Source organism: Sceloporus occidentalis, unplaced genomic scaffold, assembly GCF_023333645.1.
Source record: "Sceloporus occidentalis isolate IW3139 unplaced genomic scaffold, rSceOcc1.0.p SCAF_15, whole genome shotgun sequence".
Lineage (NCBI taxonomy): Eukaryota > Metazoa > Chordata > Lepidosauria > Squamata > Phrynosomatidae > Sceloporus > Sceloporus occidentalis.
This window is the reverse complement of record NW_028316995.1, coordinates 10,131,439-10,151,296: the sequence shown is the minus strand read 5'-3', so window position 1 is coordinate 10,151,296 and position 19,858 is coordinate 10,131,439. Positions and strand designations below refer to the sequence as shown.

The 19,858-nt window shown below is 38.9% G+C and overlaps 1 protein-coding gene across 1 annotated transcript in view; it reads right to left on the bottom strand.

The window, feature by feature from the left end:
* Positions 1-6,250: 6,250 nt before the first annotated feature.
* Positions 6,251-19,858, bottom strand: part of LOC149303223 (ADP-ribose glycohydrolase MACROD2-like) — an 806,633-nt gene continuing 793,025 nt past the window's right edge. Inside the window, exons 9-10 of the mRNA XM_089481386.1 lie at positions 6,352-6,484; positions 6,251-6,255 (exon numbers count right to left, since the gene is read on the bottom strand). Of these exons, the coding sequence (XP_089337512.1) occupies positions 6,251-6,255; positions 6,352-6,484 (138 nt within the window). The remainder of the gene's footprint in view (positions 6,256-6,351; positions 6,485-19,858) is intronic.

Here is a 19,858-nt window from a genome sequence, read left to right as displayed (position 1 = left end):
TATAACACTGCTCATCCATACATTTCTGCCCTCATAAGCAAATACTCTCCTACTTGATCCTTACATTCTTCCCATGGGCTACGGCTCTCCTCCTCACTTATCACCTCTTACTTTTCCTATCTACAAGATTTCACTTTAGCCGCCCCATATCTCTGGAATCTACTTCCACATAACCTTCAGTCTCCCTCCCAACATTCAAGAAATATCTCAAAACTCACTTCTTCAGAGAAGCCGCACCATCTTAGCTGCTAGAACTTCCTTGTCATTGATACGACCACCACACTACCTCTTAACCTTTCTCTGTGCCTTATGTTTGTCACCCTATTCCCAGGGCTCTCTCCACCAAATGTATCAGTTTGTCTTAGTCTGTCAACTCTTGTCTTGTCATACCCCTTGAATATATGTATTGTATTAAGCACTGCATAAATTGTTGCCGCTGTATAAATAAAAGATTAAATATTATAATTATTATTAAGATACACTGCATTCAAACAGAGACACCAACCATAACATACTATAGCAAAAGCACCAATTGTGAGTCCTATATATGGTCACAGAATTGCAGAGTAGGAAGGGGTCATCTCCAGACATCCCCTTCATTGTGATAATAGGGGAAAAACCCCTATGTACAGGCTCAAAATGCATTGTTTTCAATGGGTTTAGGGACCGCGCATTGTCCTTAAGGGGTTAAGCCAAAGGCTGACCCTGCCATCTGAATGTCATAACTGGAATCGACTGATCAGACCAGGCAACGTTCTTCCAGTCTTCCATTGTCCAGTTTGAGCCTGTGCAAATTGTAGCCTCAGTTTCCTGTTCTTAGCTGACAGGAGTGGCGCCCGGTGTGGTCTTCTGCTGCTGTAGCCCATCTGCTTCAAGGTTCGACGTGTTGTGTGTTCAGAGATGGTATTCTGCATACCTTGGTTGTAACCAGTGGTTATTTGAGTTACTGTTGCCTTTCTGTCATCTAGAACCTGTCTGCCCATTCTCCTCTGACATCAACAAGGCATTTTCGTCCACACAACTGCTGCTCACTGGATATTTTCTCTTTTTCGGACTATTCTCTGTAGATAGTTGTGTGTGAAGATCCCAGTAGATCAGCAGTTTCTGAAATACTTAGACCTGGCACCAGTTCCATGCCATGTTCAAAGTCACTTAAATCCCCTTTCTTCCCCGTTCTGATACTTGGTTTGAACTTAAGTAAGTTGTCTTTACTATGTCTACATGTCTAAATGCATTGAGTTGCTGCCATGTGATTGACTGACTAGCTATTTGTGTTCACAAGCAATTGAACAGGTGTACCTAATGAAGTGGCCAGTGAGTGTACATTATGAAGGGCAGACCCTAGCTGGCAGAATAACTCAGTTTGCCCTGCTTCTATTTCTATGAATAATTAACTGCATTATGCATGGCTAACTTAGCACTTTCAAATAAGAGAAACTTAGCAAAATAGCTACTTCATAATCATGTGTTTACATCTTTCATGGAGCTTTTCCAATATTCAGGCACTGTCCTGCTTTTGCAGGCAGTGGGGATCACAAGCCTATTGGGCAGATCCTCTGATCTCTTTTGTCCAGCCCAAAGAGCTGCTGTTACAGAACAGGCCTCCATTGTTTCTCTCATGTGGCTCTTTGAGCTGGTTCTTTGGGTAATGTGTGTGGGTGGTCACATCACTTGCGCTACCCACTAATGGCTCCACCCTTTTTTGCCACTGACCTGCCCCTCACCTCAACCCAGCTGTCCTGATTGTGACACTTGACACTATATTTTAGCATTCTTTATAATTAAAGTCAATGACAATGTCCAAGTAAACATATATATATATATATATATATATATATATATATATATATATATATATATATATATATATATATATATATATATATATACATATATATATATAATATAGTAGATTTGTGCAAATAGACCAAAAATCATTCGGACAAATTGTTTGTTTGGTTTTTGGTCCATTTGTTTTTGTTCAATGAATTTTGTTACCTGCTCTTTGAAATTCAAAGGGCTTTTACATTTGTAATCTAAATTTGTTGTTACTTGCCCTCATTCATTCTCATTTGCACTCACATCCTCACTTTCTCTCTCAATGTCTCACTACCCTCTTTGCTGACCACTTCTGTGTCTCTGTCTCCTTGCCCCGCAGCTTGCCTTTTTTTGCTCTTCTGTCTTCTTTCTTCTTCTGCTTCTTTGTGAACCATGCCTCCCAGGGTCCTTCTGCAAAAGGTCTTTGCCACTGGGGAAGCCTCTCCTCTGTTCTTCCAATCGAGGGAGAGGGTGTACCTAGGGGCTATGCCCTTTTGCTGAAGTGCCCTGGGAGACCCAGTTTGCAGGTGAAGAAATAAGACAAAAGGACAGGTGGACAAAAGAAAAAAGACAGAAGAACAAGAAGAGGCAAGAGAAGAAACAGAGCTGTGAGAAAGGAGACGGAGACCTAGAAGCAGTCAGTAGATAAGATAGGGAGACAGAGAGAGTGTGAGAGCGTGAATGAGAGCGTGAGAAAATGTGAGCGATCATGTGTAAGTGAAAAAACAATGAAATGCAAGTGAAAATTCTGAGCTCTCTGCTTCATTTTCATTTGTTTCGTTGGGTTTCCTCATCGTTATCGGACATTTTTATGAATTGACAAAATTGGCAAATTTTGTTAAAATTTAAATTCATACAAATCCGAATGTAAAGGTTAATTTTAGCTCTATAATCTAATTTGGGATATATATCAGAATTTTGCCCAAATACGAAGCTACTTAAAATTATATATGATTGAAAAAAGTTCATTAGATAGAGTTACCTTTAATAAAGAAATTTAATGATGTTGAGAAGATATTCCTTTTTCAACAATTGTGAAATTATCAAAGCATTCCTTCTATGGTAAAACTTCACTAGATTCTTCCTCATTAATGGGACATTGCATTAAAATAACATCTGGACAGAATACGGGCTACAATAGCCTCAAATTAAAAGACATTTTTAGATCAGGGTGGTATATATAACACTTGCACTATTTACTGGAGGGTGAAATTGGACACTTCTGCTATACAATTTGTTATACTAATAGCCTCTTTTTACAAAACCAATTATTTCTTTAAATACATTTTTTTAAAACAATTTTAGTAACCTAACCCTTTCACAAAAATGTGTAATATATCTGTTGTAGCCTTATATTCATGGTAAACGCATATGAGTCCATATTGCATAGGTTTTTCAGAAATTGGTTTGCTGGGTACATATCACATTTGGGACAGTTTAGCAGCCATATTTCAAATTAGCCCCATAAAAAGTATTCAACTAGGGTAACTTTGATGCTTTTTAGGTAGCCCTGTCATTACTAATGGCTGCCAATGTTTGAGGAAACCTTATGTTTTTGCTTTTTTATTCATACATTGCAATGTTGCTTTGGATTTCTTGTGTCGCATAAGTGCAACTGCAGAAAAAATGCCAATTTATGATACCCAATGATCCCCTGAGCTGAAGCAAAGGTTGGGTATGTTTCGGAGGAAATTTTAAATCCTATACTTCAAAACATCTTTATAGTGCTTTTCTGTTTAGATAACCCAAATTTAGTTCCCAATTTAAAATTACTACTACAAATTATATTTGGCTACTTCTTCACATTAACCATAAAATGTGACAACATCAACCTAACATTAACCATATGATTGGGGAAAAGAAGGAATAAACAAAATAAATGTGTTCATTTTTGGTAATCAACAGTTGTGTGGTACCCCTTAAAACAAAGGCAATCAGGACAATAAAATGTTGTGTCCTTCCTGTACTCTTCCTGTCATTTCATTTCTGTGTTTTTTTGTTTTGTTTTTTTGATGTTGGGTTTGAATGGAAAATGTGCTGCCCCTTCTCCCAATTTTTTCTAATTAACTCCATCTGTGCAAAAATGTGGGGGATTGGCTATAGGCCAATCGATACCGACCTGGATCTTGTCACAGGAGCGACTTCTAGCGAAGACGTAACAGGTACGTCATTGGTCCGCAATGGACACGTCTTGCAAATGAGTTAACATCTCCTCTACCTGCCTCTAGGGGAAGCAGAATGCAGAAGCATTCATCAGTACACTTCTTGCACAATTGTAGAATCAATGGATGTAGCACCAGCCAGTTATATTTACGCATGTACTCTGAACATGAATGTTTTGCTAGCATGTGACTTGCTGCCGACTGATGGTAGTGGTGCCAAGCAGACACGTTAAATATGCTCAGAAAGCAAATTGTTAACATTTGGCCGTTTTACAAATTGCTCTCTTGGGTGATGAGGCCTCCTGGTGCGCTGTTGCTCAATTGGCAAACATCAGAGGTCTCTCTTGTGACTGGCCCATTTACAAGTGGCAACAGAGAAAGTGGTGGCAGAGGGGTAAATACATCACTGCTGTCAATCACAGGAAATAATTATTTGTTAAGATTTTCCCTCATTAGACCACCCAAAATAATAATTTCCATGCAAATAAAATAAAAAATCGATCCCCAATGTGCTATCATTATATCAATACACACTGCAGTAAGACACTTCTTTGTTTTTGTTTGTAAAGTTGCTGTTTGAATTTATACGGGAATGGGCTTTTGTAGTTTTTCCAGCTGTATGAGTTTGTGCAACGTAAGATTTCGTATTCTCAAGAACCTCTTGGGGGGCCGGTGCACATCTGTTTATGATTTGTTTATGATCTGTTTATGATCACAGGATGGAGCCAGAGAGCCTCTCTTACAGCTCTTCTTTACCTGATGAGATTTGAACCATAATTCCTTACTTTTTCAATAACTCTGGGAGGAAATCATTTTTTTTCTGTTTACCGTTATAGAATATTTTAAGGCTTTTCTGACTCCCCTTAAATATTCTTCCAAAGCACCAAACAGTTATAGCAATCATTAAGACTTTTAGTCATCTATCTACTGGTATATTTTATGGAAAATGAACAGAATACCAGATCCTTCTAGGCCTTGCTTTGATTATATTCCCGCTCTCCCTTTAGCATAGTGAAAGCACCAAATGCTAGGCAACCAAGCAGTTCAAGACATAAATACAAACATAAATGTAGGGATGAAATGAATGTATACATTTTCAAACCTAAATCAATGTGTTGCTATGCTGTATCCTCCAATTAGAGAATTGGCCAAAACATGCATAATACTGTAGTTTAATTATAATTTAGCGCTAAGTGAAGGTTAGATTAACTAGAAAGGGTATTTCTTAATATTCAGAAAAATCTAATCTGTGCTACACAATGTAACAGACATTACATTTTCATACATCAGAACGGCTTGGAGAGCAGAAATTTCAACAGATTAAAATCTTAAATGAGTTATAATAAATGCCACTGCCAGCAACTTTTCACACAGTCATATCAAAGTACATAAGGAATGAATAAACAGCTCAGAACCGTAGGACTGCCTTTAAAGGAGCAGTTTCCATTTAGACAAAACTTTAACTTCATCCTTTTACATGTTAAGCAAAGCAAATTTTACCAGATCTGTCCTTTTATCCAATTTACTGGTGGTTTAATCACATAAAAGCAACACAGAACGATTTTTAGGATGCCAACCTCAGTGTCTGCTTTTGTGTCGTGTGAATTAAACAAGACTTTACTTGATTAACAGGTTGATTCTGGCCATGTTGGATATTCAATAGTTTTAGGAATTGTTTCTGATGCATCATTAATGTTCATAGCAGAGCCGTAGCAAGGGTAAGGCAAGTGAAGTGAGCGCAGGGACATGACACCATAACCCGGCGCTCAGCAATAATCTCTGTGTGGGGATTCATGTGTAAAGGCAGTGTATATGTATATGCGGGTGTGTAAGGGCGATGTATGTGTTTATGTGTTTTATGGGCAAGTGTGTGTAAAGGCAAGGCAGTGTGCATGGGCAGTTGTGTGTAAGGGCAGTATATGTAGATGTGTGTGTATGGACAGGTATGTGTGTAAGGGCAGTGTAAATAAAATAACCTCTCTAAAATATAGCGAGGGGCACAACGGATAACTGATATCTCTGTAAACTTAGTCTGTTATGAAGGTCTTACAATGGGTTGATACAAATGTTACATTTGTGTGGAGAGTATCTATTTCCTAGCACCTACATCAACGTTCATTGGTCTTAGCACAAAAGAAGCAGTAATAGGCGTTAAGTTCCTAGAAAGCTGCCTTTTTTTTTACCACACAATGTATCACAAGTAGTTTGAATACTGCATTTTAGCAATATACCCTGTACATTCGATATATATCAATTTTAAAAATAAAATATTAGCCTAGCAAAACAAATTTAAAGGGGTCATGGCAAGAAAATATTAAATATGATAAAGCATCCTTATGGCAATCAAGCATGGTGGTGAGGGAAACCAAACCTAGTTTTGCTTCTGTGACAAAATTCCCATTTCTACTATAGTTCGTTGTACCTTTTACAAAAACATCCACCAGTTTCTTCTTGTAGATTTTAAAATCGACATCCAAAAAGACACAAAAGATTATGCGATCCATCTGCAACCAAAAATACAAAGATATTAATGTAGACATTAGCAAAACTGATATTTTTTTAATTCTAGGGGTGCATAATATTTTAACTCCAAGATTTGCATTTTGCATTTCATACCATCCTATAAAAGAAACCATTAAAATAATGAGCATAATTACATGTAAAATAAATAACAATTACCTGACTGGCCAAGCAGTACTTCATATATTCTTTTATATAAACTCTTGCTTACCGTGCGGTAAACAAATGTCTAATTATTTGTAGAATACTAATCAAATCATACTTAATACTTTCCAGAGAAACCTAACAAATAGGCAGAAAAACAAATTATTATTGTAAATACTGTGGGCTGGTATAAAGCTTTTTCGTTAATTTATGAAACAATATTTTTACATTTTCTCTAATGTTTCCGATACATATCCATAAAAAGATATGCAAAACTGCATTCAAAGGAAAATCAACATGAAATAAAAATGGAGTCAACATGAGCACATTAGAAATTAGTTTATTAGTCGTCAGTAAATTAAAGGAACAATCATGTATTTTCTTGTGAAAAACTGTTTGGCCCCATCCCTTTAGTGTTACGAGCCTGCAGAGCCTCCAAAGATTGCGTTAAAAGGCACTGTGTGCTCAGTTTAGTTGGGAGACCATCGTGAGAATTGGGTGGTCACAAAGGATCTCTCCAATCCGCCAGTTTCGGCAACGGTGGTCTGTGTCTAGCTAGCATACCCAAAGCCATGTGTCCTTCAGAGGCAGATTGCTAGGATTTGACATCATAACCAAGTGTTCAGCGTGAAAACATTTGCTGCAGAGTGGGTGGGGAGCTGGCCTGGGTCAAGCATGAGCGCCAGCCAACCGAAATGTACCACTAGCTAAGATACCAATTCTTTACTAAACTCACCCACCCGAGAAGAATGCTTTGGCTATAAACATGAGGGTCAACCACTGCCAGAAGGCAGTGGTGGTTTAAAAGAAAGAGCAATATTTGTGTGTCAAAAGTGAACTCTTGTTCAGCTAAGAGACAGAGATCATTGAAATAAGGTTTTGTTTACTGGTCCCTGCCTTCTTTGGCTTTACTTTCTATTTTAAAAATAAAAATGGAGTTTTCTACACCAACACAACATTGACTAATTCAAGTTGACTTTACGTCAGGTCCAGAGTTCCCTGTTACAGTCAGTAGAACAATTTAGAAACACATACAATAACAAACTGGTGTGAAGGAGAAGAGGGCACTGCTCTTGTGAGCTTACAATCTAGTCGGTGGTTGAGGGGGAAGTGAGACAATAGGAGAGGACTGCTTGGATGGGGATGAGTTGATCTGGGTCCGATGATGTGTTGAAGCTGTTGATTGTTCAGATGGCTTGATTATGATGATGGTTGAGAGTAATGGGAAGGAATATTGTACGCTTCCCTGAACCTCAAATAGTCAATTCAAGTCCCCTCACAGTCCTGTTACGGCGGTGCACTTGCAGAACAGGCCACTTCCCTGGCCTCAAGTTATATGCACAACATGATCGGCATTGTGAATAGGCCTCATCCTTAACCTGGAGTACCTGTGACTCTACGTGTATTGTAGTAATTGAACTGCAGGGGGGCAATATCCTATTTTCCTAGGAGCATCCTCATTGGTGGGGATCCTAGAAAGAACATACATGGCTAATCCTGCTCTAAGGGAGTTATTCACCTGTAACCACTGGAAGAAGCCATCACCGGCAGTCCTACGTAAACTCTACTGACCCTTCGTGGATTATTGCCAAGTTGTAGTGTCTGTCTCCCTACAGTCACCATTTCCCTCTTGTCCTTGCTACAGTTTAATGCTTGCTCACTTTACCTTCTGGCTTCACATACCACACTTCTGATCTCAGTTCAGGCTAGAGCCTGCCCAAAGTGTTTGAAGTCCAGAACAGAAAGGCTACACACAACGGTAGCAAACACTAGATGTACTGCCTTTAAATGACACTGGGAAAACATAAATTAAGGTACGCCAATGCAAATGTAGAGTTTCCTCCCCTTCTGCTTCAAGAAACAATAATTTACCTTGCTAGGTAAGTGACCATAAATATGCCACTACAAAAAGGTGAGAGTTCCCTTTTAAAGTGTTCCACAGAACACAGTTGCTTATGCATTGTCATTGGTTTTAAACAATATTTAAATAGGAAACTCAGCAGAGCTTCTCTGACATGTTTTGAATAAAGAAACCATCAACAAAGATGGAAAAGTGCTTCTTAAAACATTTGGTTTGCTAATATATCCATCAAGACAAAAAAATTCATTTTTTCCCCCAGACGCTCAGACTTGATAATGTCTTTCCCATCAATCATTTTCATTAGTAAGCCCTTGTCCCTGGAAGAAAGATGCACAGTGGAGCGTTTGAAATATCCAAAAATGACCTCCATTTTTCACAGTTACTAGTTATGTGACAGCTGACACAGCCAAGATAATCCTATGTTCAGCAAAATGAGAAACAAAAATGAACGCATTGTGATTAAAAACAATTTGTTACCTTGATGACAAATTGCCAATATGATGACTTCCTAAATACCAATGTTAAATACTTTATTACATATCCAAAGCACATCTGAAAAGCAGTATAACATACTTATTGTTTATCAAAGTCAATAAAATGCTTGCATTGGGTAATGATGCAAAAATATGAACACTCAGTCCAAAGAATAATTATGTTTCAACCAAATCTCTTCTACTGATGCAAAATGTGTTTTTTTTAAACGTTAGCACCTTATATATATATATATATATATACAGTACTGTGCAAAATTTTAGGCAAGTGTGAAAAAATGCTGTAAAGAAAGAATGCTTTCAAAAAATAGACCTGTTAATAGTTTTATTTTTACCATTTAACAAAACGGAAAGTGAGACAAATCTAATTCAAATTAATATTTGGTGTAACATCACTTGTGCCTAAAAGAATTGATGCTGGTTTGAAGGCAATTTGCACAAAGTCAGGCATTTTGTAGGCACATATTTAGGTGTATGATAAAATAATTCTACCAAGCAGGTGCTAATGATCATCAATTTAATATGTCAACATGATGGTTAGAAGGGAAGTAAGCATGTTGTGTCTTTCACCTGTAGCACTGTTTCCTTAAGTGGCCACTACATCTAAGGTCCTCAACACAGCCCGTGTTTTTGTGCTTCTTCAAAAGATCTTAGCCAGAACAACTGGAAACCCTCTCTGCCTTGAAATATCTGCCAAGGAGACCTTATGTCTCCTTGCTGTGCTCCTCCAATCCAGGTTATGTCCGTGGAGATGCAGACAAAGATAGAAAATAAAAGGTAAAGGAGAGGAGATGAAAGAAAAAGGGTAGAAGAGAGAAGATGAAGAGCTAGAAGATGCTGATGCAGAATTGACTGCGGAAGTGGTCGGCAGAGAAGGTAGGGAAACATTTAGAGAGCATGAGAAAAAGAGTGAACAGGAATCAGAATGCAAGTGTGGGAGAGTGAATGTGGGCAGTGGGCAATGGGCAACAAATTTCATTCCGGTATTAAAATTGCCCCCAGTTTTCGTCTGAACCAAATAGGCAGGGAATGTAATTAACCGCCCGCAAATGAATAGGCCCAAAACGAACCGCAAAATGTGTTTGGCCTTTGGCCCCATTTGCACATGTGTACTTCAGATCATGCCCTCGAATTCTGGCTTTTTTTCCCACTGCTTTAATATACATCATGCATTACTAGATACAGAAGGCCTATCTGTCCCAAAACTATTCAACCTAGCACTAAAATTTATATTGGTTCAGGAACAGAAATACATTTGAATTTAAAAATCAAATATTTTCTATAAGACACACTTTCATTCCAGCAAGTTAAATTCCCCTGTTCCCCAGGTCAATCAACTCTTTATATTAGAAGCATTCCCATATTTTGTGTTTGGGAAGTTTGCACAGACTGTATCATTTTTGTGTTTTATTCTCCCTTTATGGGTAGCAATATATTTCATTACTTTCTAGATAAACTGCATATATATTAGAATATTGTTAGTTTTATTTTCTATTTTCATCCACAGCCAGAGGTTATACAAAGAAAACTGCCAGTTGTCTTTTTTCGTTAAACATTAGGGATATGAAAAGCAAGTTAACAGCATGTATTTTAATGAATAGTTAATACAGAGTAGTTTTGCATAAAGAATGCTAATAACTTCACAACTTGTCATTTAGTTGCAGGCACCACAGTCAAGTTATTTTCTTCCATTCTAATTGCTGTTCCACCAGAATTATCACATTTTAGTTATTCTAACCTAGATATTCAGAAAGACTAAATAGCAATTGCAGACTAAAGCGGCATTCTTCTAACACATCTACCAAGATGCTGTCTAAAGGAACAAACAGAGAAAAAATTATGTATTCAGCAACATCTAATGAGAATATGTGAATAACAATACCCAGCCATGTGTCTCCTGAAAATTCTATTCAATCCTGCTTAATAGATAAGAAATTAAGCATATCTGCACTGTTTTGTTCATACGTATGATTTGAAGTGTTCTTGTGATTTGCTGTTTTCAGAGATATTTTGGCTTTTATTCAGTGAACTATGAAATTTAACTGATTTGTTGCGAGGTGAAATATTTCAACTCAATGATTTAACTAAGCAATTATGAATGGGCAAAATAAACGACTTTCTCCTGCTAGATGAACCGAATCTCACTGACTAACCTGTGCAGGGCCAAGAGGGCCAAGTCAGCTCTTCCTGCAATAGAGGCCAACCTGGACGGCCCTTCATTTACGTTGAGGAGTAATGTTTCAACTCTCAGGTGAGAATACTCTTTATGAGAACATCAAAATACCAATAAGGGACTCACCGCATCATAATGTGGGAGATCAGATACCACCAGTAAACCATAATGTTTTGATCCAAGCTGGAGCCAAACAACACAAGGTTGCCAAAACTCATCCAGTGTTCTCAACCCTATGAAGGCACTCAAAATGATTATGAAGATGGGAATGGGCTACTAATTATTCTTTATGAAAATGATTGACTAACAACAAAAATATCAAAGGCAAGATTGCAACTTTTAGTTCAGAAATATAGTTTTCGACACACACTCACAAGTAACATACAGTACCAGAAGAAGTTCACTCCCTATTAATGCCTCCACAATCTGTCTATTGCTCCCTTTCACCTGCAGATTCCAAAATTGGAAGTTTTCATTGTTCTTGCGGGTCAACCTCATTAAGGATGAGAATATATTCGGAGAGAGATACATGTTCATAGCCCTAATTTGTGGGGCTCTCAATCTGCAGCTTTTTAGAAGGGAGAGGAGGGGTGTGGTCTACAGGGGTACATATAAATATGGGTGGAACATGCCCCAAATCCCCTTAAAAAGGGCAGGGAGCTGTGAGGAAAGGTGTGGATGTTCTTCTGCTTGGACATTAATCCACTCTGATTGCCAGAACTGCCTGAAGAAATCTGGAGAGATCTCTGATACAGATATGTTTATTTTCTGAAAGTATCATACACATTAATGCATGAGCTGCATGGACTTACATTTATTATTATATTTATGTATTCTTTATTTGAAAAGCAGATTTCAAATATAAATTACTACAATTTCAGCATAATAGAAAAAAAAGCATTAGAAAAGTCAATCATCAGTTCAGTTTTACTCTTTCATTTCACAAGAAACATCTGCAGAGGTGGTGCTCTTATGAAAACTTAATAAATGTTCTTTTATGCGTCAGAGAAATTAATATACTAGAAAGAAAAGAAGGTCCCTGCTGCCCTTATTGTTAGTAAGGTGCACAATAGAGAAATCTCTATTCTCAGAAACAACAGGTTATTTGTTTGATGTTCAGTATTATTTAACATCTCCTTAGCATTGAAATAAAACCCTAAATGGTATATAATCTTATTTACATATGTGGGTTCTATACTAGTTTGAAAATATAAACATACTTTATTGTACATTTTTGCCTGTTTTATACTCCGCTACCTTGTTTGGACTACATTATTTCCGGAATGTGGGTTATTATCCTGAAACAATAATGGTAGGTAACAAAAAAATACATGCGTTCCAAAGCTTTTAATGTATGTCAACTTATGTCAATACTTTTGCTATTAAGAATAGAATTATTTCCTACTACAGAAAAAAAGATGACATATTGCTTTAATTTACTTTGAAAGCTGATATACAGCCATCTAATCAATATTTTAACAAATCGATTTTTCCAAACGCATCCAAATTTACACACTATAAGAAGTATTCAATAATTAGCATACTTTTGTTAATATAGTGACAAAGCACGGAATAATAGTTAATAGGAAGAGAAGTGGGGTCTATATTGTCAGTTTTTATGTTCAATTGAAATAAATGTAATGAAATGTAATGTAGGAAGAAATGCTCTCTCCTTATTCATAAAAAAAAGATTCCAGTATGTTTACAACATTAGTGATGAGGCAATGTTTGTTCAGTACTAAAATGCTATATGCCTTGAATGAATGCATATCAAGAAACTCTCCGGGTTAGACCCAGAGTCACCGGGTAGAGGGGTGCTTCCCTGGGTCATTTTCGTCTATCTCCGGGTGCGGGAGTGGACATGACCAAATGCCCCCTTCCCCTCCTACCCTGAGTCCCCTAAAGACTTTCTGTGGCTAGCCTTGTCCCATCTGAAGCCACTCTCCCAAAAAAGGGAGAGCTCTCGGTAGCCTAACTTGGGCAGTTCCCAGATATGTACATGTGCAGATGTAATACTTGTAAAACCTGCTACACAAACAGGCATACATTATTTTGAAGAATTGTAATGTTTCTAATTTGATTTGTAATAAGTATAATTGGCACCTGAACCTCTTAATATGATGCCATAATATGCCATCATTTAATACTTTGATTGTATGCACAATGTCAGGAGAAGGGGGAAAAAAGTGAATTATTATGATTTATAAGAAATGATAATAAATTCACAACAGCAAAATGTTCTGGCATTTTACTGAAAGTTGCTGTCGATTCTTTGGTAATCCTAGAAAATCCATCTTTTAACGTTCCAGCTGTAAAAGCATCTCCTGCTTTTATTGAGGGCTTCGTTTGTGTCATCTGTCAGCAGTTCTGTTGTGTAATGTATGTGTAATGTATGCTTTTGTAAGCTTTTTTCTGAAGAGTTACTTGTGTACTAACATGTGCATTGCTTTTGAGATGTCAAAAACAAGATATTACTAAATAATATAGGGATTATTCACTAATGAAGCAACGCTTGGGGTGCATGTAACATGTTACCAATTTACAAAAGTACAACCCACTACGGAGAAAAAAAACAACTGTCCACAAACATGTTGGTATGTGCAGAAGGCTGGCTTTGATGGGCCAACTGCTTTATAACCTGGCTTGGGCACAACTGGCCAAAAATCAGTTGATACAAAAGGATAAAGAAAGGCTTATCATATCACCTAGAGGTGTAGTCAAATAAAGAGAAATGTCAGTATCATTTGCACTATACAATATGAAGGTCCAAACCCAAGTGAGCGTCATGCCTTGTGCCTGAGATTCCTAACCTTTTTCGAGATGCTTTTTCAGGCTTCTTGGTAGAAACAAACAAATTCAAAAGCAGTAAAGCAGTGATTTATTCCGTGCAGCCATATGAAACCAATGCTAGTATATGTATCATGGTCATCTGAACTCAATAGCTCATGCCAAGGTGAGTGTCCTGCCGAGGTCTTTTTAATAACATAACCACAAGCTAAGTTATATATTCGAAACCTAACTCTCTTAGCCATAAAATACCCATCCACTCTCTCTTATTCTTAAACAATAATGTTAACTCCTTGCAGTTCTGTTGCTCCCTATAATCATATCATTTTAGAATTATTAATATTTTAGAATAAAACATATATATATATATATATATATATATATATATATATATATATATATAAACATCACATATTTATAACAAAAAAACAAATAGTTCATAGCTTGATCAATATTAGTAGAAGCAGAAACAAGTTAAAGTTCAAGAAACAAGAGAAAAATAAACACACAATCTTTCCCTGTCTTGTGGATGTTATCATTACTCTGCCTATGGACAAACGATTACTGCAATTTTATACCTCATTGGAGTTTAAGCTATTTATTAGGCAGTCAAACAGTCATAAAATCCTAAAATTAGTGTAATTTTGGTGTTGAAAAATTGTTTCAGTCAAGCAGTAAAACACAAGAGGTATTAACTGGGTTTATAAAATAAACTATGTTTTATTGGCTCAAGGCTGTGGATTTCTCACATTCACACAACAGTAAAATCTCTTTAAAACAATGAGACAATAAGCCTTTGATTCAAATTGTTTTTCTAGAATTAATTAACCATTGAGAACGTTTTACAATGAATGTCTTCTGTCTTGTGTAACCTCCCGTATGTATTTTCTGATATATGTAAGTATCGTTTATATATAATATATATAATATATATATATACTTTCTACTCTGTGTATTTGCTGAAGCAGTCTTGAAGGTAACTATTGTTGTTGAGAGAGCGGTAGATAAGTGGAACCACGCCAAGTTGAAGCCCGGCAGGGTAAAAATATAGCTGCAACATTTTTGATATTTTGGACATTTTCTGCGTCTTTGTTTTATTGCTGGGACCTTTATATATTTTTGATTTCCGTGCCTGGAACTTTACTTGCGGGTGTAGGATGCTGAAAATTATAACGTAAGATATTTTATACGTAATAAATTTGTTTTATCTGCTGATTTTTTATATTCATATCCTTTGAGTGCCAGCCTTGGGGAAGAATAAGAAGACACCTTTATTATGACTGGCCTGTTTATCTCTATACACATGAGTGCATTATTGCACAGCCCTATAACTCTGAACATTACTGTATTATGTTATGCATATTGTTTGCTCTCTCTTTTTAACATATTAATTGGAATTTTAAAAACCTGACTGCACCATCATAATATATTATTTAAGGTTGTAAATCATTCTGACACAGGGATCTAGAAAAGGAAGTCCCTCCACCAAAAGCTCCGCCATTTTGGAGGAAGGCTTATCTGGCAGAGCTATCAGTTCACTTTGGCGGAGGTTTCCCAGGAGGTCCGCAGAAGAGAGAGAAAACATGCAAGACACGGAGGAGGAGCTGCGAAAAGCGGAAGTGGTTGGCAGAGAACGTAGGGAGACATGCAGAGCATGAGAAAGTGAGTGAATGTGGACAAGAGTATGAGAGAATGTGGATGAGAGTGTGAGAGAGTGGATTTTCTGACAAAAATTCAGACCTTTTTGCTCAATTTTCTTCTGTTTCGGTGGGGGGGGGCCTTGTTTTCAGAGATTGTGTAGATGCACAAGTCTGGTAGTAATTGAAAGATAAACACACAGTGCACAAATCAACTGAAATAAAAGCCCTTAAAAATGTGTTATTCTGAGAAGATGTTTCTTTTTGACTTTGTCAAAGTACAGGGGAAAATATAACAAAACATAAAGTAAGCGCAATGGCTTCATGCATTCCTTTGCAAATAGGAAAAAACATACAAAAAATAATTTTTATTTCTAATTACTTTCATATGTGTAATATAAAAAATATTTGCCTGTTAAAGTACTTTCAATTATAGCCCTTACAAATAAATGTACTAAAATGTGAAGGTCAAGATAAGATGTGGCCAGCATCTTGGTTTGCAGATTGTACGATTACAGTGTAGGGAATTTGAGATGTTTATTGACCAGGACCTGATTATATCAATCACAGCCAATTAAATTCAAACCAAAAATGAAAAAGAACCTTAAGATGTAGGGCTTTTAATAATTGAGCTAGGTGTACATCGATGTCTGCGGTACTGATTGATAATTCTTATATGACAAAGAAACGGATGTCCAACATGCGCCAGGTATCAGAGGGCCATGCAGACGCATATAAGCTAAGGCAGTGAGGGAAGGACACAAACAATAGCGTAATTACAGGTAAATATCTATTAAAACTGTTTGTCAACAGTAGGGCATCCAATACAGAAAAATATTGGTGTCATTTTCTTGTGAGCGTTCCCAGGTTGTGCTGATCCTCCATTTTTGTTTTTCTTATTTTAAATAACCATAAAAAATCAAATAACTGAGGTTAGAGCTCTTGCACTGCTATACAATCAACTATCCAGCTCTCCAAACCAGGCAAACGATGATAATTATCTGCTGTGTACAATCTGAGTGGAAAATATAGGTTAAGGTCAAAAAATAATTTCATTCCACACTATAATTTAAATGTTTTCCACAATTTAGCTTCGTTATAATTAAGCATTTTAAGTCTATAACAAGAGGATTGTCAGGAACCAATATTTCGCTGCCTGAACCATGGCTTTTTTAATACCTGTGGTGTTTACATCTGCAACCACTAGTGGCCACCCTCCACCCTCTGGAGCACTCAGAACTCAGGTGTGCCTTGTTACCTGGGTTGAGCCCTAGTCTACATCCAGCTGGGCCTTATTACCTGGATTACCCTGCCTTTATGAACCTGCCCTGCCCTTTAGTCAGGGCCTTTGTATTGAAGTCTATGGACCTTCCTGCTGTGGCTCTGCACCTGTGCTGTTCCTGGTTCCCTGCTTTTGTGTCCTTCCAAGTGGACTCCCTGCTATTGTGTCCTTCCAAGTGGACTCCCTGCTATTGTGTCCTTCCAAGTGGACTCCCTGCTATTGTGTCCTTCCAAGTGAACTCCCTGCTATTGTGTCCTTCCAAGTGGACTCCCTGCTACTGTGTCCTTCCAAGTGGACTCCCTGCTACTGTGTCCTTCCAAGTGGACTCCCTGCTACTGTGTCCTTCCAAGTGGACTCCCTGCTACTGTGTCCTTCCAAGTGGACTCCCTGCTACTGTGTCCTTCCAAGCGGGCTGTGTGCCTTTCGTACCCTTCCAAGCGGGCTGTGTGCCTTTCGTACCCTTCCAAGCGGGCTGTGTGCCTTTCGTACCCTTCCAAGCGGGCTGTGTGCCTTTCGTACCCTTCCAAGCGGGCTGTGTGCCTTTTGTGCCCTTCCAAGCGGGCTCTCTGTCTGTCGTGCCCTTCCAAGCGGGCTCCCTGCCAAAAGACTTATTACCTGTATTTTATTTTGCCATACGTCCGGTTACTTGCTTAGACTATTACCCTTATTTGCTGGTTCTGTTATATACATAAAATACACTGCATTACCTGGATTTTTGTTGGTAGTGTCTTTGTTTGCATAATCATGCACCCTGGGTTACATACTGAACCCCAAGTATCCCCTGCGCATGGGCTCCTACCCGACCTGATCACCCGAGTCCTGACAGAATACAAAGGCCATTACAAGGAGTCAGCGGGGTTACTTTCAGTCATCAAAATGATAGGAGAATGCTTGCTTGAACTGTGCAAATCATTAATGCAAATCTGGGACTCCAACTCCAATCACTCTCATGAAGACCATTCACCTACACCTGCTACATCACCTGAGAAATCCAACAAGCCTGTTACCAGTGTTAAAAAGGAATCTCCTAGGAAATCTAGGAAACGTGAACCCCTTACCACAACCGAATTACAACAAAGGCGTGATGAGGAATCTTGCTTTTACTGTGGCAAAAAGGGACACTGGATCACCCAATGTCCTCTGAAACCTCCCAAACCCTCTGTACCGATTGAGCAGTCTACGTCACAACCACAGAGCTCTGCTAAAAGGGGAAGTAGCTTTATTCCCCAGGATAGTGAACCCATGGAGTATATACCAACCCTGGTGATTCCTGGTGCTTCTCAAACTCCGGTGGATGTCCAGCTGAAGCCTGATGATTGTTCTGTGATGGAATGCAGCGTCTGTGATCCTACAGTCTGTGGCAGTGTGGGTTGCTCCCATATGGATGAACTTCCTATTGCTTTCTGTTCAGCCGTGATTGCAACTCCTATCACTGCTACCTCAGCAAAGTGTGATACACCAGAGACTACCATAGCCCCTAGTATCACCTCTGGACTGATAGCAAAGATACATGACCCTATTCCATCTCTGAGGAAGAAGGGGCCTTCCATCAGTGCTTCCCATACCAAGCCTGCTTCTCCCGTTTTGACCCAGTGCAGTTCTGGTACTACCCCCCTGCTCCCAGTAGTGCCCTGGGTACAGGGCAGCTATGTGACCCCTGGTACATGGAAAGAGAAAGCACTGAATCATACCTTCTCATCAACTTCTTCAGCACCCAGTCCTAATTTGACCTACGATTGCACCACAGATAACCTTTCCTTTGATTGTGTTATTACCTCTAATGGCAATATAATCAGAAAGGAAGACCTGGAGATCTGTGAACAAGCTTTACCGAAAAAGAAGAAGAAGAAGAAGAAATCACGTTAAGTACACCCTTCTGCTCAGTTTATTAAAGGTGTACAGATTTTGTTCAGTCTGTTCGCGTTCAGTGACCGCTCCTTGGGGAGGGGGTACTGTCAGGAACCAATATTTCGCTGCCTGAACCATGGCTTTTTTAATACCTGTGGTGTTTACATCTGCAACCACTAGTGGCCACCCTCCACCCTCTGGAGCACTCAGAACTCAGGTGTGCCTTGTTACCTGGGTTGAGCCCTAGTCTACATCCAGCTGGGCCTTATTACCTGGATTACCCTGCCTTTATGAACCTGCCCTGCCCTTTAGTCAGGGCCTTTGTATTGAAGTCTATGGACCTTCCTGCTGTGGCTCTGCACCTGTGCTGTTCCTGGTTCCCTGCTTTTGTGTCCTTCCAAGTGGACTCCCTGCTATTGTGTCCTTCCAAGTGGACTCCCTGCTATTGTGTCCTTCCAAGTGGACTCCCTGCTATTGTGTCCTTCCAAGTGAACTCCCTGCTATTGTGTCCTTCCAAGTGGACTCCCTGCTACTGTGTCCTTCCAAGTGGACTCCCTGCTACTGTGTCCTTCCAAGTGGACTCCCTGCTACTGTGTCCTTCCAAGTGGACTCCCTGCTACTGTGTCCTTCCAAGTGGACTCCCTGCTACTGTGTCCTTCCAAGCGGGCTGTGTGCCTTTCGTACCCTTCCAAGCGGGCTGTGTGCCTTTCGTACCCTTCCAAGCGGGCTGTGTGCCTTTCGTACCCTTCCAAGCGGGCTGTGTGCCTTTCGTACCCTTCCAAGCGGGCTGTGTGCCTTTCGTACCCTTCCAAGCGGGCTGTGTGCCTTTTGTGCCCTTCCAAGCGGGCTCTCTGTCTGTCGTGCCCTTCCAAGCGGGCTCCCTGCCAAAAGACTTATTACCTGTATTTTATTTTGCCATACGTCCGGTTACTTGCTTAGACTATTACCCTTATTTGCTGGTTCTGTTATATACATAAAATACACTGCATTACCTGGATTTTTGTTGGTAGTGTCTTTGTTTGCATAATCATGCACCCTGGGTTACATACTGAACCCCAAGTATCCCCTGCGCATGGGCTCCTACCCGACCTGATCACCCGAGTCCTGACAGAGATACAATTTCTGTGCTAAGCAA